The 26042-nt window shown below is 40.4% G+C and overlaps 1 protein-coding gene across 2 annotated transcripts; it reads left to right on the forward strand.

Moving 5' to 3' along the window:
- Positions 1-339: 339 nt before the first annotated feature.
- SLC35G1 (solute carrier family 35 member G1) lies at positions 340-25687 on the forward strand. 2 transcript variants are annotated; one of them, XM_081330137.1, is made up of 3 exons: positions 340-607; positions 17905-18085; positions 25534-25687. In XM_081330137.1, the coding sequence occupies exons 1-3, from the start codon at positions 373-375 to the stop codon at positions 25541-25543; spliced, it is 426 nt and encodes a 141-aa protein (XP_081186263.1). In that variant the 5' UTR covers positions 340-372; the 3' UTR covers positions 25544-25687. The 2 variants fall into 2 exon arrangements, with proteins under 2 accessions (XP_081186263.1, XP_081186262.1); XM_081330136.1 differs by lacking the exon at positions 25534-25687 and adding an exon at positions 20611-23733.
- The last annotated feature ends 355 nt before the right edge of the window (positions 25688-26042 follow it).

Raw genomic sequence — 26042 nt, forward strand, 5'->3', positions numbered from 1 at the left:
CAGCTTAACTGGCTCTGGCATTCTGGGAATTGAAGTCCATCCATCTTACAACTGCCAAATTGGAAAGAAAAAAAACCAAAACACCCCCCGCCAGATTTAAAGTGCTGAACAGCCGGATGTATCCTCAAATATCCCCCCTCAAACTTAACTCCCGAGTCCATCTTTCCACTCTCGGAGCTGGAAAGCAGAAGCAACCGGCCAGAGAGAGGCCCGCAGCCACCAATAAACTCCCCGTGGGAACCAGCCGGCCCCGCCCACGGGACAAGAGGGAGGCGGCGCCAAGCCGGCCTTAACCGCATGCGCACTAAAGTTGCCGGCTCCTCGCCGGACGGAGCCGGCAACCAGTTGGAAGCAACTGCTGGCCGATTCCTCATGGTGCAGGGTCAGGCCGGCGGGGAAGACGCCGACGGTCCCATCGCCGGCGGGCCAGAGGCGGCTGAGCCATGGGAGCTCGGGCAGGAGGAACCCGGCACCCGGGAGGAGGAGGAGGACGGAGGTGCCCCGGAGCAGCCCTGCCCTTTTCAGGTTCACGACGTGGAAGCGGCGGGCGCTGGCAAGCCGGGCGGCGAGAGCTCCTGCCCCTCCTGGACCTGCTCCTGGATACCCGGTGGGTGAGGAGGCAAAGCGCCGGGGGCTCTTCGGTGAGCCGGCTTAGCGGGCGCCGAGATTGTTGTCCCCCGTTCCTGCGCTCCTCTCATTGCGCTTCTGTCCTTGACCTCCGCCCGGGGCGCCGAAAAACAACGGGCTCCGCTCTGTTAGGTGCCCTCCGGCTATTAAGGCGAGGCTGAGCAGCCGCTTCTGCCTGGGCGACGGGCGAGTCCCAGCCCGTCCCCGAAGAGATGCCTCCTTTCTTAGGTTTCCTCCAACTTTTGACAAATCCGGCTAAACCAGGGGTCTTCAAACTTGGCCCTTTTATGACTTGTGGACTTCAACTCCCAGAATTCCTCAGCCAGCTTTGCTGGCTGAGGAATTCTGGGAGTTGAAGTCCACAAGTCATAAAAGGGCCAAGTTTGAAGACCCCTGGGCTAAACAATTCGGACGGGGCGGGGGGGGGGAGTCCCCCAAAGGAGTAAACGAGGTTGGCTGATTTGAAAACGTTGAGTTTAAAAAAAAAAAGAGAGAGAGGTTATCTCTAGGGTTCGTGGAGAATAACAAAACCTGGGGTTTTTATTGGGGATTTTTAGATTTTTTTTTTTTACTGTTTTAGCTGGGCTCTTATTTAATTCTTTTTTAATTTTTGTATTCTGTACTTTTATATGTGCCCTGTTCACCGCCTTGAGTCCTTGAGTCCTTCAGGAGAAGGGCGGTATACAAATATAATAAAAACAAAACAAAACCAAGACAAAACCACCACCACAATAAAAAAACAAACAAACAAAAAAACTCAGTGGATTAGGATTAGAGTGCCAAGAAACCGAACGCTGCCCAACGTTTTATAGCACTTACCTCCCGAAAGCCCTGCCCAGCTCTGCATTTTTTTAGATTTTTCATTTTTCGCTTTTGTCTAAGTTACAAAATTTATGGAAATATGAATTCTTGGGGGGAGGAGGGGGAGGTTTCTATACGTCCTGAATCCGTATTTACTGTAACCCATTTATTCAGCACTCTTGGGCCCAGAACTACAATAGTTTGAACGCGGTTTAGCATCCCTTCTTCACACAAAGTGGTAAAGGTAAACAAACCTTCCTTTAAATGCGTAACGACTCATCTAAATTAATTTAACACATGACCTTATGCCTTACTGTGTCTTATCCTTCTAATGGAAAAAAAAATCATGTTTGTATTGAATCAGGAAACTTTAGTTCCAGGTTAATTACTGTAAAAGTTACGATTACTATTATTTAGTTTGTAAACTAAGTTTACACATTTTATTTAATAGGTTTGAAAACAACCCATAGTCACTTAGGTGAGATGGGCAGTGTAGCTGCATACATGCATGCATGCATATGTACATACATACATAAAGTCCTGTAAAATCATCTAGCACAGACATGTCAAAAACAAGGCCCGGGGGCCAGATCCGGCCCGCGAAGCCATCCTGGAAACAGCGAGGGAACTGCCTTGGCCCTGGCCCAGAGACCCTCCTCCTGCCAGAGACCCTCAGATCTGTCCCACTCCTGCCCAGGCCCCCATAGGCACCCTTGATGCGAACGATGTAGAGCTGGTCATGCCCACCCAGTAGGCCATACACACTTTAGCCATGCCCACACAGTAGGCCACACCCACCCAGGCCACACCCACCTGGGCCCCTGAGGGCAACCGCAATGCTGATGCGGCCCTCAATGAAATTGAGTTTGACGCCCCTGCCTTTCTAGCAGATTATTTTTATACTAAAATAGTTTTTTTTACAAACTATTAAATTTTGCTGTGGGATAATTTCATTTGTTAATTTTGAAATCATGTATCATGAGTCTCTGGTCTGGACCTATAGTAATACGGAATATGTTACAGAATAATGGTATTAAATTGCCCGTATTCTCATTCTTTGTAAATATAATTATTTGTATACATTTATATACATATACATGCATATATAGATGTACATATATGTATATACATATCCATGCAAATTCACATAAATATATATTTTAATTGATGTTCAACCTAAGCATATTACTGTAGAAAAGCAGAAACTAATATTTCCCATTCAATTAGCTTTGTATATATAGTGTGCTTTTGTGTATTCATTCATTTTTAAATCTTTAAGTCACAGGCAAAGAGCAAATTATAACTTTTTATATTAGAGCAGATGAACTTCTATTTCTTTTAGCAAATGCAATTATATTGTATAAACTTTAACATCCAAATAAAATCCTCATAGAATCTTCAGGTATTGTTAAGAATTTCAGTACTATACATAGTTCCTAAAGCTTCTTGGCATATACTTTTGATTTTTCTTACTGACACAATTAATATGAGAATTTAAGAAATACTGTCCTGGCATATAGTATCTTTTTTGCCTTGTGTGATATCTTTGAATAGCTTGGCTTCATTTTCAAATAGTAAACAAAATACCTGGATTGTATCATTTGAGATTGCAAGTGGAGACAAAGATGTTTTATTGTCTTAAGCAAAAATGGTACCATCCTAACTAATCCCATAATTGACTGTTTCATCTTGTTTGATAGTGGCTGAGGACTATATCTGGTTTAAACATGACATATAAATAGTCCTTACTTAACTACAATTGAGCCCAGAATTTTTGTCATAAGTCATTGTGATTGCTAAGCAGATCACCATGTGGCCTGACTTGATTTTTACAATCATTTGTATAATGGTCATAAGGCAAATCACCATGGTTATTAAGCAAAGTACATGGTCATTAAGCAAATCTATTCTCTTGAATGGATAGTTTTTGCTGGAAACTGGCAAAAAGGTGCAATTGTGGGATCACTGTGGGATGATGCAACTAGTTGTAAATACAAGCTAGTTGCCAAGTACCCAAAATGTGCTCTCTCTCTCTCTCTGTGTGTGTGTGTGTGTGTGTGTGTGTGTGTTTGTTGTAACTTTGAGGATGGGATGTAAGTAACTTTGGGTGGGGGGGTTTCACTGTAACTTTAAATGGTCATTAAGTGACCAATCATTAAATGAGAATTATTACTTGTAGTTTTGTTCATTATTATCTGACACTGCTCTCCATTATGTAATATCTGTAAGAGATGGCTTTAAGTTTATACATAAACTTATACAGTATTGAATCTGTGCTGGTATGTGACCATACTAAAGATTTGACTCGACATATCAAACCTTTCTATAAAATATGTATAGATTGGAATGTTTATGATTGAATGCATCTCCTGTGGGAAGAAAAAGTATTTTGGATACAGGCTCATAATGTCTTAGAGCATTTTGTGCTTTTATGTGTAATTTATTCATTCATACACAGAAATATGTTAACTTCTGTCAATCTCTAGCCAGACTTGATCCTGAGTAAAAATGACATCTCTGTTCCTCAGTGTAATTATGAAGTCAACTTGAATTTTAAATTTCTATCAAGGGTATAATGTTGCCTTTTCAAAGCTGTGTTGAAAGTATGATTATATTTTAAGATCCAATGTCAGTAGAACATTGTGTTTGGAAAATATTATCTTACTCCATTCTTAAAGTTTACATTGAAAAGATAGATAATGCAAAAAGTGTAGCAATTTGCTGGGCTTGTTGAAAACAGCTGAATGAAAAGTTCCTTTATTATATTATATTTATTTTGGCAGTGTGAAGCAATGGCATAGTCTTTCATTTGGGGAAAAAATAGCAGATTCATCTCGCGGTAGAACGAATAGAAAGAGCATGCAGGAGCTGCATGGAGCAGAGTGAAAGGAATTCTGGAAGATGAAGTCCACACATTTTCAAGTGTTCAAAGTTGAGAAACATTGCTATAGAGCAGACATGTATCGGAGCTTTTTCTCCATTACCGGCAATGGCGTGGGGGCGGTTTCCTTGTGATGTGACCGGCCTGTGGGCTGGCAGTTTGTCACCCTGATATAGAGTATTACAGAAGTATGTGGGAATTATGCTACTGGGAAGGATGAAGAAGGAAACATTGTACAATGATGAAGTGAAAGAGGCTGTGGATGAAGAAAAGTACATAAGAGTGAGTGACTGCTGTAAAAAATGAGGATTAGAAGAAGACGTATAATATGATTACAGAGAAAGAGATAATTTAGAACAGAGCTTCCCTGGCTTTGCGAACTGGCAGGAAGGGGAGAAAGGGATGGTTCTGTGTGAGTGGCAGTTAAGTGTGTGCATGTGCGCACAACTCAATTTGCACAAGTGGCAGGCACAAGTGTTTGTGCATGCATACACAGACACTGCTCGTGCTAGTGGAGACATGAGTGCATGTGTGCACGCTCACCCGCCACTTCCATGCCCCTGTTCCAAACAGCTCGTGGCCCAGTAATGGGCTGCAGCCCAGGGATTAGGATTTAGAAGACTATTCAATGAGAACATAGAGTGATTAAGATTAAAAGAGGTACAGAAATTGAGCAACTTTAATGGAAAAAATGTTTTGGAAGTAGGTGAAGTAACGGATTACTTACGGCAGCACCTGCTACCGGCATCAACTTCCCTCCGTCCAGTGCTCTTCCACAGAGTGGGCCTCCTCAGGGTGCCTTCGATCAGAGAATGTCGATTGGTGGCCCCCAGGGGGAGGGCGTTCTCTGTGGGCGCGCCAGACCTATGGAACCGCTTGCCGGTTGAGCTCCGGATGGCCCCCGACCTTCGCTCCTTCCGGCGCGATTTTAAAACTTATTTATTTGAACAATCTGGCCTGGTCTGATGGGTTTGGGGTTGGATTTAGTTTTAACACAGTTTTATTATTGTATTATATTGGGCATAATTATTTAATTCTTTTTAACTTCTTTTTTAACTTTTGTATTTATATTTTGATATTTATTGCCCTGTACACCGCCCTGAGTCCTTCGGGAGAAGGGCGGTATAAAAATTTAATTAATAAATAAATAAATAAATAAACTTCCAGAAAATTGAATGAAATTGGAATGAAACTGAAATGAGGAAATGCTGGAAGTATTGATATACTGAAGAGTGGAATTGAAACACTGGCTGACCTCCGTTGTGCCTGTGTCTTCTCAGCCCTGGATCAGGAGGAGAGGCAGTTCTTCCTCATCCCCACTGGCCAGCTGCAGCTGTGTGCACTCTCCTCTGGGCCTCCCCACTGCAGTTGTGCCCCTCCTTTCCCTAGCGCAGCCAACCACTTGTCTGGTCGCTCCTCCTGTGATTGCTCTACAGTGCAGTACTCGGCTTTACCGCTCCTGTCCTAGAGCCTCTGTCAACCTCCTGACATTCCTCCACATTCCCTTCTGATATGCCTGGAACTGGCTCACCCTCATCCGAACTGGCATCTGGAGAGGCATCCGCGAAAACCATCACATTGTGTGTCTGCAGGCAACAATGAAGCATGGTGGAGGTTCCTTGCAAGTCTGGGGAGGCATTTCTGCAAATGGACTAGGAGATTTGGTCAGGATCAATGATCAAAGATCAATGCTGAGAAATACAGGCAGATACTTATCCATCATGCCATACCATCAGGGAAGCGTGGGATTGGCCCCAAATTTATTCTGCAGCAGGACAACAGCCCCAAACATGCAGCCAATGTCATTAAGAATAAAGAAGTAGAAGAAACCCTGGAAGTGATGGTTTCCCACCCCACCCCACCCCACCCCCCACCCCCGATCTCAACATCATAGATTAGAATCTGTGTGGAATTACATGAACAGACAGAATCGGTGGAGGCAGCCTACATCCCCAGAAGATCTGTGGTTATTCTCCAAGAAGTTTGGAACAACTTTGAAGGAACCTTGCTGAGTTCCTTCAAAAACTGGATGCAAGTGTACCTAGAAGAATTGATGTTATTTTGAAAGCAAAGGGTGATCGCCCCAAATATTGATTTTGTTTGGATTTCTCTTCTGTTTATTTACTTTCCATTTTGTTAATTGATAAACTATTAACACTTCTATTTCTGAAAGCATTTTTAATCTACATCATTTTTACACAACTGCCTAACACTTTTGCATCGTACTGTATCTGTTGGTAATGTAAGGGTTTTCTCTTTGTTAACAGGGACTCGATGCTTTTGATAGAGAAGTAAGTTTCAAAGGCTTTTACTATATGGCAAGGTTTCCTGACATTGGCAGCTTTAAAATGCATGGCCTTCAATGTGCAGTCTGAGGAATTCTGGGAGTTGAAGTCCATGTGTCTTAAACTTACCAAGGTTAGGAAACCCTGCCATATTGTACTTCAGAGAAGGAGGCTTGAACCTTGTAATTCCTTGGATTGTGATCCACTTTAACTATTCCACTATTCCACTATTTGGCACCTTATTTTTTTCTGATAATCAAATAGACTGGCTAAACATTAACCTGATGTTTTATTCTTCAAGGTCAGCCTGGTTTGTATTTCTTTCATCAGCTGTAGTTCATTTTGAGCATCCCTACTTTAATATAATATGAAAATAAACAGTACCCATTAACGTGGGCCTTTGTTGTATAATGAGAAAACTAGGAAAATAATTCAATTGAGATGAAAACAAGTTTGCAGTGGGTATAATTAATCAGATGTCAAATGGTCCTGTCTGTTCCTGTATGAACAATCTAGATTGAAATGACTTGATTAAACTGAGATGTGCACGTACAGTTCCAATTGTAATATGCTTGAGATGCAAGATGCCTTGGATATGTATTAAGTTAATATTTTGTGCACTGCTTTGAATCATTTTTTTTTGTATTACTGAGAAAGAGTGAACCACCTTGCGTGCAGGACAGAGAGATGACTGGTGGTTGAAAGAATTGTGAATTTATTATGGAGAAGATACGATCTGTATAAGTAGGTTAAGGGCCAAACTGTTTGCATTTTAAAAAAGAAACATGCATGTAAGTAGGAGCTCACTGCTTCTTTTTCCCCAGCTAAATGCACTTCAGATACAGGGCAACACATTTCTTTGTTTGATGGTTTATTAGATTTATTTATTTATTAGAATTATGTGCCGCCCATCTGGTTTCGGAGTGACTCTTGGTAGATTATAGCATTAAAACTATAAAATATAAATATTTCTAAAATGATAAAAATTGAATTAAGATAGAATTATAGTTAAAAGATATTGAGGGAGGGAGCAGGATGTTCAGGGAGGAAGGTTGGGATTGCCTGTTAATTCATCAACCATTCCCCCCGTTGGGGCCCAAAGCCATCTGGCAGAACCAGGACTTCAGGCCTTTATAGAAGGTCAGAAGGGCGGGAGCCAATCTCACCTCAGAGGGTAAGTTGTTCCAAAGGGCAGGAGCCAAGGCAGAGAAGGCCCTTCTCCTGGACCCAACCAATCAAAATTCGGAGTCTGCAGCATACCTCCTCTGCCAGCGTGGGTGGGGTGGGCCAGTCCCATTGGGGTGTGACAGGGCTTTCAAGATAATAACCAACACTTTGATAATTATTTAAAGGCTAAACAGCTAATGTAATGTAATGTAAGGTGGATGATGCAATCAGGGATGACTCAGCAGGTGTGTTTATCCCTTTAAGAGCAGGAGTATAAAAGGGAAGTCTCTGCTGCTGTGTTCTCTCTTTCTTGTCTGTTTCCTGCTGTAATTCCTGCTGTGTATCGGAGTTTGCTGAATTATCACCACATGTATGTATTTTGTTTCTAGTACATTTGTAGATATTGTAATATAAACCACCATTTAATACAAACCACTGTTTACTGTATTTACTCCTGGGTTACCTCAGCACAATAAGATTGTGCGTGCTCTGACAAATTGCACTCAGAAGCAAACCGCGTAGCGTGGTCCACTGTAGGAGCCCCCAAAACTGCCCGTGCCACTGCAGTCTGCACCAGTTGAAGCTTACAAATGCTCTTCAAGGGTAGCCCCATGTAGGACACATTGCAGTAGTCCAAACACAAGATGACCAGAGCTTGAATAACTGGAGTGCAAGGACTCCTGATCCAGGAAAGGCCTCAACTGATGCACAAGACAACGTGTACATCTGTACTGTGGGGTGCTACATGGGAAATACTGGTGTAATGTTAGTATTTTCTCCCATAGTTGCTAAGTAGAAGTAAAGACAAAAAAAAGGCATATCTGCCACAAATAAAAACAAAAATGACCTGAATTGGAACACCAAAGTTACAATGAGTCACAGATTTTTGTGAGTCTCAGTGAAACCTTTGACTTCAGTGTTCCTCTCTTCTGCTGAACGAGGAAAGACTTATTGGATACATAATTTTGTTTTCTTTGTTACAGGTAGTCATTGACTTAGATATCATTCGAGCCCAAAATTTGCATTGCTAAGTAAGGCAGTTGTTAAGAGTTTCACCCCAGTTAAGTGAATCTCTGCAGTTGTTAAGTGAAGCATGCAGTCGTTAAGCGAATCTTGCTTCCCCCCATTGACACTGCCTGTCAGAAACCAGCTGGGAAGTTTACAAATGGTGGTCACGTGATCCTGGGACACTGTAACCATCATAAATACATATCAGTTATCAAGTGCCCAAATTTTGATCACATGACCACAGGGAAGCTGCAACAATCATAAGTGTGAAAAGTGGTCAAAAATCACTTTTTTCAGTGCCATTTAAATTCAGATGGTTACTAAACAAATGGTTTTTAAGTCGTTTAAAGTGTACAGCATACTTCCAGAGGTTGCATGTAGTCTGCTTGAGATTTCAGATATATGCCATTGTCCCAAAGTTGCCATTGCATATGCATTGTAGTCACCTCTTGTCCTTTTTCCCAACTGTATCTCATTCTGCCACTGCTCCTTCATTTCTATGCCTAATTTAATTAAACAAAACACCAAACAATCCATGAGCTAGTTTAGAAAGTTTAAGAAATGATTGTTGACTTGTATATAATTTCTTCCAAGCTTGGAATTGGGGCAAGTAAAACAAAACTTAGCCAGAAGTCAAAGTATAAAATAAGGAGAAATTATTATTATTTTTCTGACAGGAAAGTCAATGCAGTTGACAGGCCAAGAAGTTGAATCCAGGGATGAAGTACAGTCTCAAAAAGCACAGTTTACAGCAATGTTTCTCAACGTTGGCAACTTTTACGTTGTATGTAGTTCAAATGTCAGAATGGCTGACTGGGAGTTCTGGGAATTAAAGTCCATAGACTTAAAGTTGGCAATAATGAAAAATGTTTGGTTTAGACGCAGGGGTAGGCAGCCTTGGCTCTTTTATGACTCGTGGACTTCAACTCCCAGAATTGCTGAGCCAGCTATGTAATTAAAATATTTTTAATTACTTTAAAATAATTAAATTGAATTGTTGAATTGTCCTGCAGTGAGTTGCCCCATGGCCAGTTGGCCATGGCGAGTTGGCTGTGACAAATTGACTGAGGTGAGTTGTCCCGTTCCAACCTAAGATGTGGCTTGCGGTCCCAAAGGTACTTTTTCAAAAGGCAACTGGACTTTGTTTTTCCTTGAAAACGTTTCACTTCTCATCCTAGAAGTCAGAACTCAAGAAGCTTGCTGGATGAGAAGTTGCCTTTTGAAAAAGCACCTTCGGGACAACCATGGTCTGGAGCAGGGGTAGGCAACCTTGGCTCTTTTACAACTCATGGAGTTCAACGCCCAGAATTCCGGAGCCAGCCACGCTGAGGGGAAAGGGAGAGGTTTCCAAGCTGAGCCATGCTGACTCAGGAATTCTGGGAGTTGAAGTCCACAAGTCATAAAAGAGCCAAGGCTGCCTACCCCTGCGTCTAAACCAACGTTTTTTATGGCCCCCAAGGCACTTCTGACCACGTCCGGCCTGCATGAATTGCTTTTATTTTAAAGGCAATTGCTATGTGTTTTTTTTTAATTTATGTAAGTGTGTGCATATCTGTGTACTTCACAGGCCTATTGGTTTGGCCCTCCACAGCAATCTCAGTTTCTGAGGTGGGAAAAGTAATTTACTTTTGGGAAATTTACCTTGGGAAAAGTAATTTACCATCCCTGGTTTAGAGGATGAGTTGTTTCTTGCACTGATCACTGCTATTTTTATGAACTATTTATTTCTATATGTTACAATAGTGCAGGGGTAGGCAACGTTGGCTCTTTTATGACTCGTGGACTTCAACTCCCAGAACTCCTGAGCCAGTACAGCTGGCTCAGGAATTCTGGGAGTTGAAGTCCACGAGTCATAAAAGAGCCAAGGTTGCCTACCTCTGCAATAGTGACTCCTTATCACATCAATGTTAACATTTTATTTTAAAATAATCTTAAATACTGTTCAAATGCAACAAATAACTCCGCTAATTAAAATTTCTAATTCTGATTAAAAGTTTTCCAGTGGGGGGGTTAAACCTGGGGTGGCTAAAATGGTGGTAAATAACGACTAATGTTTTAATTGTGGTACAAGTAGCACTTGATGTACAACCATAATTGAGCCTGAAATTTCGGCCATAAATTAAGACACCATATGATTGGACTTCTATGACCATTTTTATGATGATGATAAAGCAAGTCAGTGTGAGCATTAATCAAACCACCTAGTTGTTAAATGAATCTATCATATCAAATGGGTGTTTTTCAGCTGGAAAATGGAAAAAAACATCCCAAATCTCATATGACTGCAGTATACTGCAACTGATCATGATTGTGAGCCGGTTGCTAAGCACTCGAAATGCAATCGCATGACCTTGGGGGCGCAGTCATAACTTCGAGGACAGCCGTATGTACTGTACCTTTTAAGAGTCAATTGTAACTATGAACAATTGTTAACTGTAAGTCAAGAACGTCTTTTTATCAGATCTTTCAAACATTAAATCTCTCTTAAAGAACAACTAGGTTAAGTTTAAATCATCAGATATCAATTTATTATCGAATAAGTCTTTAAATGCAATGATCTTCTAAGCTAGACAAAAAGATACGGTAGTCTGATTTGAGTTAAGCTCGCCTCTTAGTGACTTCATAGACACCTTCAGTATGGAACTGATTTACCCTTGCCTGCTTCTTTAATGTTTTTTTAACTTCCTAGATTGATAAGATTCAAGTAATTATTTTTAAGGGGAATCTGGAATGGGTAAGCTATTGTCAGTATATGATCTTCCCCAGACCCATATTTGTGATCAAAGGAGAAGTGCTCCTAAAACATGCCAACTAGTTGTCGATTTTCCGTAGCATGAGTCATTAGGGTTTTTTTGTTTTTTTTTAAAAAAGGCTGAACGTAGGTGTGGTTATCCTCTGCTAATCTCCGTGCTGTTCTTTACATTAACTGCTGTATCTTCATTAACTGAATAAAGTTAACTAAATCTCTCCAATCTTACCACCCAGATAGACTGAACATTTCAATCCATCCTCTATAGGGATAACAGCACCATCGCTGCTGCAATTCTCAGATGCCGTAAAAGAAACAGGCTCTGGTTGCAAAAAAGATTTCTATCCATTTCTGAAATGTAAATATTTGCACGTTACTAGCAAATATAAGCATTTTCTTTCAATTTATAAAAAATGTCACTGATTTGCCTGGTAATTATGAGATTTTACATCTTAAATGGCAAGATTTAATGTTCCAACCACAATTTTTGAATGGAAATTACAGAGTATCATATTGTGGGAAAGGAGTTCCTGAAACATTAACCCACATTTTGCTGTGTGCTATCCTTATTATAAAGATGCCTGAATGCAGTTAACAAGGAGAGAAGCAACCTAGAACTAAGGAGAAATTTCCTGACAGTTAGAACAATCAGTCAGTGGAACAACTTGCCTCCAGAAGTTGTGGGTACTCCAACACTGAAAGACAACCATTGTCTGAAATAGTATAGGGTTCCTTCCTGACCAGGGGGTTGGACTAGATGACCTCCAAGAACCCTACCAACCCTATTCTGTTATTCTGTCAGTTAACAAATCCCCATCTACCATAGTCTGATTTTGAGGTTATCCAGATTCAGTTTATTTAAAGTTGTAACTGTCTGATTAATGTGATTTTATTTCTCTGAACATGGCTAAGTTTTGTTTTGCTGTTTGTATAATAGGTCACATTTTGGGCACACCAAAATGTAGGCTACTATTATTATGTTTTTCTGTGGTTTTTATTTGCTGCTCTGAATATGGTTTTGGTTTTGAATTGGTCAGTGACTGTAGCATCTTTCTGCCTGTCATTTTTGTCTTCTGTTTCTTGACATTTGGACATGCATTGATAAAAAAGAACAGTGGATATTTATTTTGGGGGCAATAAGCTGACTTTGTAATAATGCCGCTTTGGGGGGGGGCGAAAGCCCTAATAAGCAGGCATATACATAGAATGAAGGCTATTGCTAAGCACATTGGTTTGTGCTTAAATTGTAAGCCGCCCTGAGTCTTCGGAGAAGGGCGGGATATAAATGGGATTAAAATAAAATAAAATAAATAAAATTTATTGTATTTGTCCACCTAGCTATCTATCATATGGCACATTCATATCATATTTCAGTAAAAGGAACACGGGTAAAATACAAAACAGAATATAAAATCTGAACTCCTAACAGGAAGATAACAAACATGAGTCTAAGTTGCAAATATAATTTTTTACTTCATTTGTCGCAGACAGGAAATCAGCGAAATCTCCATTCTAGGCTCTGTTTTAACACTCTGTCTCAATGTGTTGGATTGTTTATTTTTTGGCCCCACAATCACAATTTGGTGATGATATTTTGTTCCACTTACAGAGGGCTTCTGCACATCAATCACAACCAGTGCAAATTTGGTTCAGTGTTGTCCATAGTGCATGGGGCTGGTTTTTCTAAGATACAGCGAAAACTTCAAATTGTGGAGGGCAATTTTGTATCCATGTTGTTTCCATATGTTGTGAGTGTTCAAATCATTTACAAGTGCTGGATAGCTGGATGTCTAGATCTCAGCCTGTTTTGCTCCAAGCAGGCTATGTCACTCAGTATTAGCAACTGGGAATTATGATCAGAAGGTCGGCAGTTTGGCAGGTCGAATCCCGAGTGCCGCATAGCAGAGTGAGTGCCTGTTACTCATCCCAGCTTCTGCCAACCTAGCAGTTCAAAAGCACGTAGAAATGCAAGTAGAAAATTAGGGACCACTACGGTGGGAAGGTAACAGCATTCCATGCACCTTTGGTGTCTAGTCATGCCAGCCACATGACCACGGAGACGTCCTCGGACAAGCGCTGGCTCTTCGGCTTTGAAACGGAGATGAGCACCGGCCCCTAGAGTCGGAAACGACTAGCACGCATGTGCGGGGGAACCTTTACCTTTACCTTTATTCTTGAAAAAGGGCCTTTCTTTGAAAGCTGGAAAAAGGAGAGGAAATAGTTGAATGTGCCGATTTTTATATTCCAATGATATCATTTGTCAGTTTGTGTGTCTCTGATGAGTAAAACAAAACACAACATATGAAGATCTCTTAAAATCAGACAAAGAGATTATCAATGCCGGGCAGCATTTTATTGTCAAGTTGCCTCTCACAAAACCTGTAAAAAAATTGCTTTTTTTAAAACCACTACAATTTTTGACAAATGGATATAAATGGCAAAAGTACTGATCTAATATATAACATAATTTTATTACCCTTTTTACAGTAGGAAGTCTTTAAAGACTTTATCCCCAGCTTTATTTTCTTAAACATGTAAGAACTCAGGGACATTTGTAGAAAAGAGATCAAGAGTCTCGTGCCCATGTACAACATCGATGATATACAAAGGTGTGGAATTTGTGATTGCCATCTTGACTTTTTTGACCTCTCCACAGACCACCTGTAAGAAATACAATACTTATTTTTCATTTGTGGATATTGGATGCTAGATCTACTGAATCACGATACTGTAAAAATCCATGTTTAATTTCTCATATCAAGCATAGTTATTAATTTTAAGCGCATTAGTGTCACCAGTGATTCGAGATTCAGTCTTTTCAAAATGGAAAGTTCACTGCTGGTTCAAAGCTGATTTTAGCACAGATCTACATGATCTGAGGTGGGGAGGCCATGACCTTCTATATTTTGTCACCTTGCACTCACAGCTGTTCAGTATTAGAAAACAGTGATGCTCAAGTTTCAGGTTTAATTCCTCATTGCCTAGCAACTGGCAGAAGCAGCTCGCCAAATCATGCTTTGTTTCAGTCACTAAATCCCAAGACATATCTTTGCCTTGTTTAATCACCTTAGATGAACTAATCCAGAACAGGGGAGAGGGAAAAATAATTGCAAAGCATTATTTGCTTTCCTAAGAGTACTATATGCAGTTTCTGGAAGCAGCCAGGTCCTAAGAAAATTCTCGGATTACCTTCTCTGTCTTCAGCAAGTTCTTTAGAAAGAAGAAAAAGATGCATACATTGTCCCAGAACTTCTTGTTTCTTTTTACTGTTGGATGTTGAGCATGTATTAATTAACTGGTCCTGACCATCCTGAGTCCTTGAGAATGTTGCAAGATTCTGTTAATGTAATAAACAGAATAAAGTAGAATTAGTTTGCAATAAAGTAGAATTAGTTCATTTAGTTGTGCCTCCTGACTGGTTTATTTGGGAGATCTGACATCAACCTTGCAAAACTCAAGGTACAGACTTTTACTAGCTTGATCATTTAAAGTGAGTCCTTCCTAAGTTTCTTTTTCTGACCCTTAAGTCACTCAGGGCTCCTACCTCTCTTCTCTTATGGCTTCCTTAGACAGCATCTCTTCCCACCCTCTCCCAAGGTCATCCACACATTCCATTACAGTTAGCCAGAAAAGATGCTAACGCCTGAATTTTTGTTGCCACTAAAAATAAGTAAGCGCTCTTGCTACATACAGTAGTTCTGAACCTATGCCTCATGAAGTTAGCTCATAACATTGATTCTTTTTAATTATCCATTAGCAGCCTTGAAGTAAAGCTCTTAGTATTTCCCTTACAGTCATTCTAAATTACTCTGGTTGTATTTTTTCTTCTGTTTTTCCTTTCTAAATATATTAATTGAAGGCCAAGAGAATGTTGTAGTGATTAACATATTGAGCTAGGAAAAAGGAGGCTGAAGCCCAAGTCTGCCCTTGGTGGAGACTCGGTGGATAACTTTAAGCCAGGGGTCCTCAAACTTGGCCCTTTTATGACTTGTGGACTTCAACTCCCAGAATTCCTCAGCCAGCATGTCTGAGGGCCAAGTTTGAAGACCCCTGCTTTAAGCAGTCACTCTCTTTGTGATCAACTTATCCCACAGAATTGTTGTTGTGGGAAAACGAGGAGGAAATGCTACCGTGTTTCCCCGAAAATAAGACCAGGTCTTATTTTGTTTTTCCCCTCCAGAAGAGGCACCAGGTCTTATTTTACTCACCTCCGGCACCAACAGCCCCTATGGATTCAATCCATAGCTCAGTTCTCGGCTGCAGAGGTCTTGCAGAATCAAGATATGGATTGAATCCATAGCTTGGTTCTTGGCTGCAGTGCCCTTCTGGAAAAGCCTGTGGCTGAGAAATGCAGGCCTGGCTGCAGAAGACGCCACAGAAGAAATGGACCGTCAAGGAAGAGGCCTGCCTGCAAGGTAAATGGGTGTGGGGCATATGGAGCAGCTCCATACCCCTACCCCCGCCCTAGCTTGATTTTTAGGCATGTGCCTCGCCCCCAAACTAGGGCTTATTTTTGGGTTAGGGCTTATATTAGGCCCACCCCCAAAAAATCTTGTTATTATTTTACCCACCCCCCAAAAATCAAGCAAGGGCTTATTTTTTGAGGAAACACGGTATATATAAAACCTTGATCTATGGCAGGGGTCGGCAACTCGAAAAAGGAAAAGAGCCACTGGGAACCGGTTCCATCACACATAAAAAAAAGTGGGAGCCGTGTGCGTGCGTCCATGCACGCACATGCACAAAAAACATTTTGCGCATGTGCAAAACGGGTTTTCCTTGCGCATGCGCGGACGCGCGCGGTTGCCTTTTTTTTATGTGTGATGGAACCGGTTCCCGGTTGCGCGACGGCGACAGCCTGTCTGCAAAGCTGCCGCTTTTGGCAGCTTTGCAGACGGGCCGCGGCAGCTTTCGCAAGAAGCGGCGCCGCTACCCATTCCGAGAGGTGCACGTGCACCTCTCCGAACGACCGTAGGTGCGCGCGCACCTCCCCAAACCTCCCCAAACGTCGGCAGGTCTCCGGACGGCGGCGGCTTGGGAGAAGTGCGCACGCACTCTCCAAACCGCCGCCATCCCATTTGCACAGCTGCCGTGTTCGTCAATGTTTGACGAACGCGGCAGGTCTCCGGACGGGATGCCGGCGGTTTGGCGAGTGTGCGCGCACCTCCGCCCTTCGGAAAGGTGCGCGCGCACCTCTCGGAACGGGTGGTGCCACTCTCCATTTGGAGAGGTGCGCGCGCACCACTGCCCGTTCGAAGAGGTGCGCGCGCACCAGGCGGCTGGGAGCCGCAGGAGACAGCTCAAAGAGCCGCATGCGGCTCCGGAGCCGCGGGTTGCCGACCTGTGATCTATGGGATATAAATTTAACAAATAAAATATTCTTTGTGTTTCTGGGTTTCATTTGGTTCACATAATTGTCTGGGCTCTGATATTTATTATTAGTGTGTCACTCAGTATCAGTGTTTCTCAGCTTTGGCAACTTGAAGGTGTGTGGACTTCAAGTCCCAGAATTCCACAGCCAACACACACTGGTTGGGAAATTCCGGGACTTGAAGGCCACACATTTTCAAATTACCAAGGTTGAGAGACAGTGGTCTACAATCATTTTCTTCGGTATATAGTGAATTATTGGTTTTTTTTCCTTTTGTTATTATTTTATGTATAAGAAAATATTACTTGATTGAGCTCTTTTCTTCTGAATGAAGGTGAATGATTATTAGATTAACTGGCCTTCAACATTTTTGACTATATATATATATATTTATCTGTGTGTGTGTGTGTGTGTGTGTGTGTATTAATCCCATTTATATCCCGTCCTTCTCCGAAGACTCAGGGCGCCTTACAATCTAAGAAGCACAAATCAATGTGCTTAGCAATAGCCTTCATTCTATGTATATGCCTGCTTATTAGGGCTTTTGGGCCCCCTCCCCAAGTGGCATTTTTACAAAGTCAGCTTATTGCCCCCAACAGTCTGGGTCCTCATTTTACCTACCTCGGAAGGATGGAAGGCTGAGTCAACCTTGAGCCTGGTGGGACTCGAACCTGCACTAATTGCAGGCAGCTGGTGTTACTTAAGGAGGCCTACTGCTAATATTATCAGTCTGAACAAATTTTCCCCAAATGTGTAACCCAGAATTAACTATTCTTCATAATAGTGTATAAATCCACTATATATTCACTTTATTTCAATTTAAAAAGTATACATATATGTATATGTATTAACATTTGAATGTCTGTAGGGATAGGGACTCTCAGGCAATATAGAACTGCAATGTATTCTCCCTGAGTGTTTCTGCTTCAGATGTCGCCATGCATATAAAAAAAATATTTTTTTTATTTTTTTAATTATCCATTACTAACTGAAAACTACAATTATCCCATTGTAGGAATAAAGAAGAAAAATGGATGTCCGGGGCTTGGCTTGTTTTATACATTATTATCTGCCTTCCTGTTCTCTGTGGCTTCTTTATTTCTAAAGAAAATTGAAGATGTTCATTCAGTGGAAATCAGTGCTATTAGATGTGTTTTTCAAATAACATTTGTTCTTCCTGGATTAATATACTTCAAGTGAGTATTCTCTTCCTTTTGCATGTGAAAAAAACAAACAAAAAAACTTCATAGAAGATTAAAATGCACAAAAGATGTATGGGATGGATATATGTCTATGGAGATTTTCAATCATCCAGATCATGGTTGTCCTAAAGGCAACTGGACTTTCTTGGTTGTTTCCTTGGAAACATTTTACTTCTCATTCAAGAAGCTTCTTAGTCAGAACTGAGGAAGCTTATTGGATGAGAAGGGAAATATTTTCAAGAAAAAAATAACAAAAGTTTACTTGCCTTTTGAAAAGCACCTTTGGGATATGTAGAATGGGTAAATATAACTGTATAATATGTTGAGTTTTAATCAGAACACTGTATGATGGTAGACCTTTTGCAGCTAACATGACTTAATTCCACAATATTTTAAACTGATACCGGGATGCATGACATGCATTTTACAAATCTGAAGCACAGCTAATGTGATGTTCGCAGAGTTAAATCCAATTAAGGTGCTGTCAGATCTGTGTAAAACAGGATTGGGGGAAAGAAGATTAATACACTAACTTAAGCAGGCTGAATGAGAATCCTGGCTTCTCCCAGGGTTGGCGTGTTTATCCTTTTTTATATATTTATACTTTATTAGATTATATTTTTATCTCGATGGGATTTCCCAGCCAGAGAAAAGGGCTGCAGAGAAGGGACTTGAAGACAGAGTAATGAATTGTGAATAAAACAGGAGACTTCACTTTTCTTCTTCTGGTTTCAGTATACTTCTGTAGCAAAGGTATAAAAAAGTGCCTCATTACATTGCTTAATATATAATGCATTCACCTGAATCCATATCTTAGACAAGGACCTCACCAATGTTTGAGGTTGCCATTGAGTTGCAGCTGTGAGACACTGCTTCAGGAAGTGAGGGCCCTATAGGTGTGCACATCATGACAAACCCAAGAGAATTGACAGTTGTACAGATGTATGAAGGTGACGGCATCTGGCTCCTCTCCTCCAAGATGAGAGACTGCCAGGAAATAAGGGAGCCCATTTCATGGTTATTTTAATTACAGGTAGTCCTCGACTTACGACCATAACTGAGCCCAAAATTTCTGTTGCAAAAGGTGGTCACATGACCCTAGAACACTGCAACTGTCATGAACACAAACCAGTTGCCATTCAAATTTTGAACACATGACCCTGGGGATGCTGCAACAGTCATAAGTGTGAAAAATGGCCATAGGTCACTTTTTGCAGTGCCGTTGTAACTTTGAACAGTTACTAAATGAACTGTTGTAAATTGAGGATTACCTCAATTGATCTTAGTTGTTGTTTTTCCCTGCCTGCTATTTACATTACTATTTATAATGTTGTTATAGTATTTTTATTCTGTTTTTAAGTATTGTTAGCTGCCCAATATTGTGTACTTGAGATGGGTAGCCATATACATGCATATAATGCCAGGTTCGTAGACCAGACTGGAAAATTAAAAAAAAAATCTCCAGAGAATTTGATGGCAAACCACTTTTGAAATATTGGTCAGAAAATTGCATAGATGTCCCCATGAGTCAAATTCAACTTGAATGGGACTTGTATAGCTTTCATAAGATGGCATTCATAGTTTGAACTTCCTAATTACAAGCTCAGTAGCAGATGAAGACAGAGGAGAGTAATAAAATGTTGATTAGTCTGTATGGGGAAAAAATCTAGTCAAGAAAAGGATATGTGAAGTACTGAATATGTTTTGGGGCCACCCTTTGATGATGGATTGATGCCAGTGAGGGACCTGTTCTTAGTGGTTGATTGTTTAGTTCAGGGGTAGGCAACCTTGGCTCTTTTATGACTCGTGGACTCCAACTCCCTGAATTTCTGAGCCAGCTGGCTCAGGAATTCTGGGAATTGAAGTCCACGAGTCATAAAAAAGCCAAGGTTGCCTACCCCCTGGTTTAATTCTATGAGTTGACAACTGTGATTTCGATGAGTGAGAATCTCCATAGGCATTCTAATAATTGAATTTAAGCAAGCTTAAATAAATACCCTCTAGCATGCTTATTTGAGATAGGGAATGCTTATTTTGTTTATTTATCAAATGTATTTGCCACCTGTCTCACAGTTAACTTTTTTTAAAAAAAACTTGGAAACAATTTTACCTGAAAGAAAGTTTAATGAGCTTCAGAACCTTAAAGAAAGTGCATTTGGTACAGTGGTTAAGAATATAGGTTATAAAAGGTACTAAGATTAGATATTAGGAGAGTTTACATGAAACAATTCTAAGAGTATTGTTCTTGAATTTGAATTTTTACCATGGTTTGTTCTAAAATTCATAGTGTGATGTTAGGGCAGGCATCTTCAAACTTGGCCCTTTTATGACTTGTGGACTTCAGCTCCCAGAATTCCTCAGCCAGATACGCTGGCTGAGGAATTCTGAGAATTGAAGCCCACAAGTCATAAAAGGGCCACGTTTGAAGACCCCTGTGTTAGGGATACCGGGGTATGATTATTGAGTCTCAAGCATAGGGTAGCTATCATGTCTCTCTGTACATGTTTCTTTCATTTCAGAACAGGATTCCTAGGACCAAAGGACAAGCGAATGGTTCTTTTCCTCCGAGGATTGCTTGGCTCTGGTGCAATGATCCTTGTTTATTATGCTTTCCAAGTGATGCCTCTTGCTGACGCTACCGTCATTACATTCAGTAGCCCAGTTTTTACATCCTTCTTTGCCTGGATCTTCCTGAGAGAGAAATACAGTCTTTGGGATCTTCTTTTCACCCTGATTACAATCACGGGAGTAGTGCTTATAGCAAGGCCACCGTTTCTATTTGGATCCAGTGTTCTCGACATGGAAGAAAGTTACACAGATCACCTTAAAGGAACTATAGCAGCCATTGCAAGTGCAGTAGCCGCTGCCTTAACTTTTGTGATCCTAAGAAAAGTGGGAAAATCTGTCCATTACTTTTTGTCCATTTGGTATTATGCAATAATTGGGCTGATTGTGTGTATAATAGCACTTTTTATAATGGACGCGTGGACTTTGCCCAATTGTGGTATAGACAGATTTCTCCTGATATCAATTGGATTGTTAGGACTTGGCGGTCAGATATTTCTTACTAAAGCATTACAGATTGAAAAAGCTGGTCCTGTTGCTATAATGAAAACCATGGATGTGGTGTTCGCTTTCATTTTTCAAGTCCTTTTTCTTAATCATATACCAAGATGGTGGACAGTGGGAGGTGCTCTGTGTGTGGTAGCCAGCAGTTCTGGAACAGTTATCCGCAAGTGGTTTCAAAATTCCAAAAGAGGCACAGAACAGAAAATTTAAACCACTAGGTGCTCTGTCATTGTTAAACAGAACAAAGTATTATGATACTTCTTTTAAATAATTCATCAGTTGGCCAGTTTTCTTGACTATGTGTTCATTATCTAAGTTAAAAATCCTCACCATAACCAGCTTGTTTTATATCAGGGATGAATCTAAACAAGAAGAAAGATTGTTTTGTGTGCCAAATTTGCCTTATTTAGCAGCCTTTTGTGCCTTGCAAATACAGCAATTTCATGACAGGTTATGAGTATTCTATTCTTTAGGTTAAAAAAAGTTGCAAAACCAAAATGCCACAAGTCTTGCCTAAGGGTTTAGAAAATAGGTTTTGCAACCTTACTGTAATTTCTTATGTAAAGCATCCCTGTTATATGTTTTTGTACAGCTGATTCCTTAGCGCCAATTTATGCATGATAAAAACTATGACAAAGGAAGCACTATGAATTTGCATATCCTCCTTCTCCACCTCTTATAACTTGAAAAGCGTAACCAAACTCTTAACTTCTAAATCATTCCTAAAGTGGGATTTGTAAAGTATAGAATTACATGTTATTTCACAAATTAAACTGAAATAGATGCAATTTTGGTTTCACAGAGGAATTGGGAAAAAGTCAGTCATTTATGCTGTATTTTCCCATTTTCATTCAACTTGATATGTTGGTTGCAACATCTTAAAATTGTTTTTAGTCCATTGACTTCCACAGGATAAATATAATTGGGTATAATATGCCAATTGCAGTAGATAATGATCTGTAAGTGCTTTGGATATAAACATGAGGTGCTTCCACCGTGCCCACTTTGAATTTTAATTTAGGTAACTTTACATTTATATAAACTAATTTGACTGCATATGATATTGTATGATTGAATCATGCAGGTCACAAGGTTAAAATTACACTACATTGCAGCCTTATAAACTTTTAAAATATAAAGTAGAATTACACACATTGTACAAAACTTCCTTTTACAATACTCAGAGCATCAGTTTTATTATTTTAGTGTAGTACATTAACTAAATTCAGATTGATCTTTTTTCAGCTGCAAGTGGGAAAATTTAAGTCTTGTTTCTTTTTGTCCATTAAGTCTTTATAGAACAGATTTTTTTATTTAAAAAGTTATGAATACTTTTGATATAATTATGTCTTTTATTTTGTTTAAACATTTTATTGTATTTGTAGAGATGTAAACTATATGTCTTAAATATATTATTTCTGAGTAGAAGGGAGTGAAAGCCATATTGTGTTACGGTTGTGTGCAATGTTCTGCGCATGGAACAGTTGTTTTTGATGGCCCATACCTGAGCTAACCCATTTTGGGGCTCTGTACATGGGGGGGAAGGCAATTTTGATCCTGGAAAAAGGAATTGTGGGTGAGGATGAGGAGGCCTGAGGAGGAGGCCAAGGATGGAGGCAACTAAACAACAGGAAATGGGAAGCACAGACTGGACCACGGAGACACTGTATTGGACATGGGGTAGCTGAGAAGAAAGAGAAGACCGTTGATAGGGCAGGTGGGCTAATCGATATGTTGTGCTAGAAGCTGAGAGGAGAGAGAGAGGAAAGGATAGCCGCTTCCTTATTTACCTTTAATTTCATCTAAGCCATGAAACAGTCAAAGTGGTCCAGGGTTTGGGTCTACTCAACTACATATGGTCCAGAATAGTTCAGTAGAAATTCCAGAATGTGGAAGTTTGTTCTGAGTTTGAAAGCATTTTCTTCTTTTCATGCATACCTTACTACTGCTACTCAACTACTAAAATTCAAGTCAAGGAATAAATTGAATGAAATCCCCCAACATCTGTCTGCCAACAGAAGGGACATCCTTGATAGAACATTATCTCTGTCCTACTACAGCTCCCTCTCGTGTCCTCCAGAGCTGCACTACAGATACGTACTGAATGGGGAGAAAAGATAGGAGAAATCACTTGGTCAGGAAGATGCCTCCTTGCTCAGTGCATAGCGGAACCCAACAATTACTTGTGTCAAGGGCCATTTCTTTTAGGAGAAACAGATTGTAGCCTTCTGCAATACTATGCATTTAAAAAAAAATATTTAAGTAATATTCCTGTACAATTATAGCATTATTTGTTTATCAAATGTTCCATTTAAAATGGTAATTTTGTTAACATATTAAAAATATAAATAAAATATTAAAAATAGTATGAACCCAAAGTGTGTGTAGCCTGGAAAAAAACAATTTTTTTTAAAAAAATCCTCAAATTATATAACATTGCTACATGATATTTCATGCAGATATGCTGGTCAGTGTTATCAGGATTGGTGTATGTGTCGATTGAAATCCAGTTATTTTAACCGATTAACTGATTTACGTCTGATAATTCCAAGAGTAATTGTAATCTAGTAATAAAAGTGTCCCATTTCAGTTATTACTCTGAAGATGTGAGTTGGTACAAGGCTCCCTTTCAAAAGAGAAGAAAACGTTGATAAAAGTGTTATTCAGACTGAGTATTTTGTATACCTATAACCAGTAAACCAAGACCTGGGCAAAGATTACCTAGGGCAGGGGTAGGCAACCTCGGCTCTTTTATGACTCATGGACTTCAACTCCCAGAATTCCTGAGTCAGCATAGCTCAGGAATTCTGAGAGTTGAAGTCCATGAGTCATAAAAGAGCCAAGGTTGCCTACCCCTGACCTAGGGCATATCCACAGAGCCAGGACCAAGAAGTTATACTGAGCTTTTGCAAAAGACATGTTCTTACCGTGGGGCTCTCTTTCATGACCAGCCCTCTGAGGAGGACTGAAGATGGATCCTGATGGGTGTTTTCCATGCGACTATGTTCCATGGAGGACTTTTCAGAAGATTGGCAGCCTACTGGGCCCCAGCTGGCCTACTGCAGGAGCAGCTGGCCAGAGCATCCTGTGCTTCCATGGATAATGTTGCTTTGGCTGCCGGAAGGATAGGATACATTATTGGCACTGCCTGTCTCTCTTACAGGTAATCTGTCAACATTGCTAACATCGAATGTTCTTGCTTGACAAGAGATGAAGAAGCAGCTGTTTCATATGTTAAACTTGTGTATTGCTTTAAGAGATAGGGTTAAGGCTGGGAGGAGGGAGAAGGAGGATTGTACCTCAAGGCCATGAAATTAAAGAAGATAAGAATTTGGCGGGGTTTTCTAACGGAAGGGAAACTGATTCTTTAATTGGAGAATATGATTAATGACAAAATTAGAAAGGTGGAGAATTCTGTTTTAATATATTGTGCAAGGGGGCGGAGATTTCAGATTCCAGCTTCCTTCGAGCAAGCATTTGTCGGTGTATTAGGCTAAATAAAGGACTTTTAAGGTAAACAATGCCTCAGAGTCACTTGAAAAGCCCATACGTCGGAAACGTGACATAATCCTCATTTAGTGACTGCAATTAGTTTGGGCAAAATGGTTGTTAAGCAAACCACACGATGCAGAGAACTGAAGAAGCTTATTGAATGAGAACCAAAATGTTCTCAAAGGGCAGAAAAAAAAGCAAGGTCCAGATACCTTTTGGAAAAAGCAACTTTGGGACAACTATGATCTGGATGATTGAGAATCTCCATAAACAATTCTTTTCTCGGGCTAAAGTTCTCCCCTACAGTATCCTGTGCCACACTTGGGGTTTTCCCCTCCTCCCCCCATTGCAGGGCAGAGAAATTGTTCAAACAAGCAATCTCTGAGCTGCTTTTCTCCACAGTGCCTCTCCCTTAAAACTTGGAAGTTAATAAGCTCAGCCCTTTGACCTTGATTAGTTGAGTAGAGTCTTTTCCCCCAGCTGGTGATGCTGCCTTGATCTGACCAAACTTTAATTGGTTTCACACGAAGCCTTTTGTTGTGACAAATGCCTGCATTGGCTATATTTGTACAGGCTTACTTGTTTGTACAGTACTTGTTGCTTTGTTCATTTGCTTGTTTACTTATTAGAATGCTGACTACATGGAAGAGTGAGTGCACATTTATCAGGAAGTCCATATTTCCATCAGGGCACAAAACGGCACTCCTGCTAAATATATTACAGGCTTTCAGTAAAGAAATTCAAGTGGGCTAAAGTGGGCATTAAAAAAGAAGAGTCTGTGTTGGATTTAATTTAGGAATAACCAGACAAAGTGTGAAACATTTAAATACCTTACATCCACCCTCCCATTCTTGTCCTTTCTTTACCATTTTTGCTATCAGGATCACCTAGGAAAGAAAGCAGGAAGCTTTCTGGCACTTTTTGTTCTGCCATGATTATGCTGCAGTTGCAGAAGAGCTGGATTGCTCTGCCCACCATTTTCTCTCAATATTTGATGGAGCCATCTCATCCATATGCTCTCAAAGATAGGGAGACAATTCATAAAACCTACACAGGGATTTTATATTTCAGTTCTTATTCTACGTAGGCTGATTGTACAGGTAAGCCTTAACAATCATTCAGTGGCACTGAAAAAAGTGATTTATGACTGTTTTAGATGGAAAGCTTTTTTTTTCATGCCACAGAATATGATCATTACTCAAAAGTGATTGTTTGGGAAAACTAAGTCACCTGAATGTTTTAATTGCCAAATTGATCCAGAATACGTTTTGCATAGCATATATTTCCATTTTTATGAACTGGCATTTTTGTTGGTGTTCATTTATTGTTGTTTTAAATATTATCTCTTTCATATAGTTAGCATCAGAGTCTCTGGGGAGGGAGTAACCCA

Source organism: Vipera berus, assembly GCF_964194415.1.
Source record: "Vipera berus genome assembly, chromosome: 5".
Classification (NCBI taxonomy): domain Eukaryota; kingdom Metazoa; phylum Chordata; class Lepidosauria; order Squamata; family Viperidae; genus Vipera; species Vipera berus.

Coding starts and splice junctions, on each gene's coding strand:
- SLC35G1 (XM_081330136.1), top strand. CDS start 373: ATGGTGCAGGGTCAGGCCGGCGGGGAAGACGCCGACGGTCCCATCGCC. Junction 608..17,904: donor GACCTGCTCCTGGATACCCG/GTGGGTGAGGAG, acceptor ATCCCATTGTAG/GAATAAAGAAGAAAAATGGA. Junction 18,086..20,610: donor CCTGGATTAATATACTTCAA/GTGAGTATTCTC, acceptor CTTTCATTTCAG/AACAGGATTCCTAGGACCAA.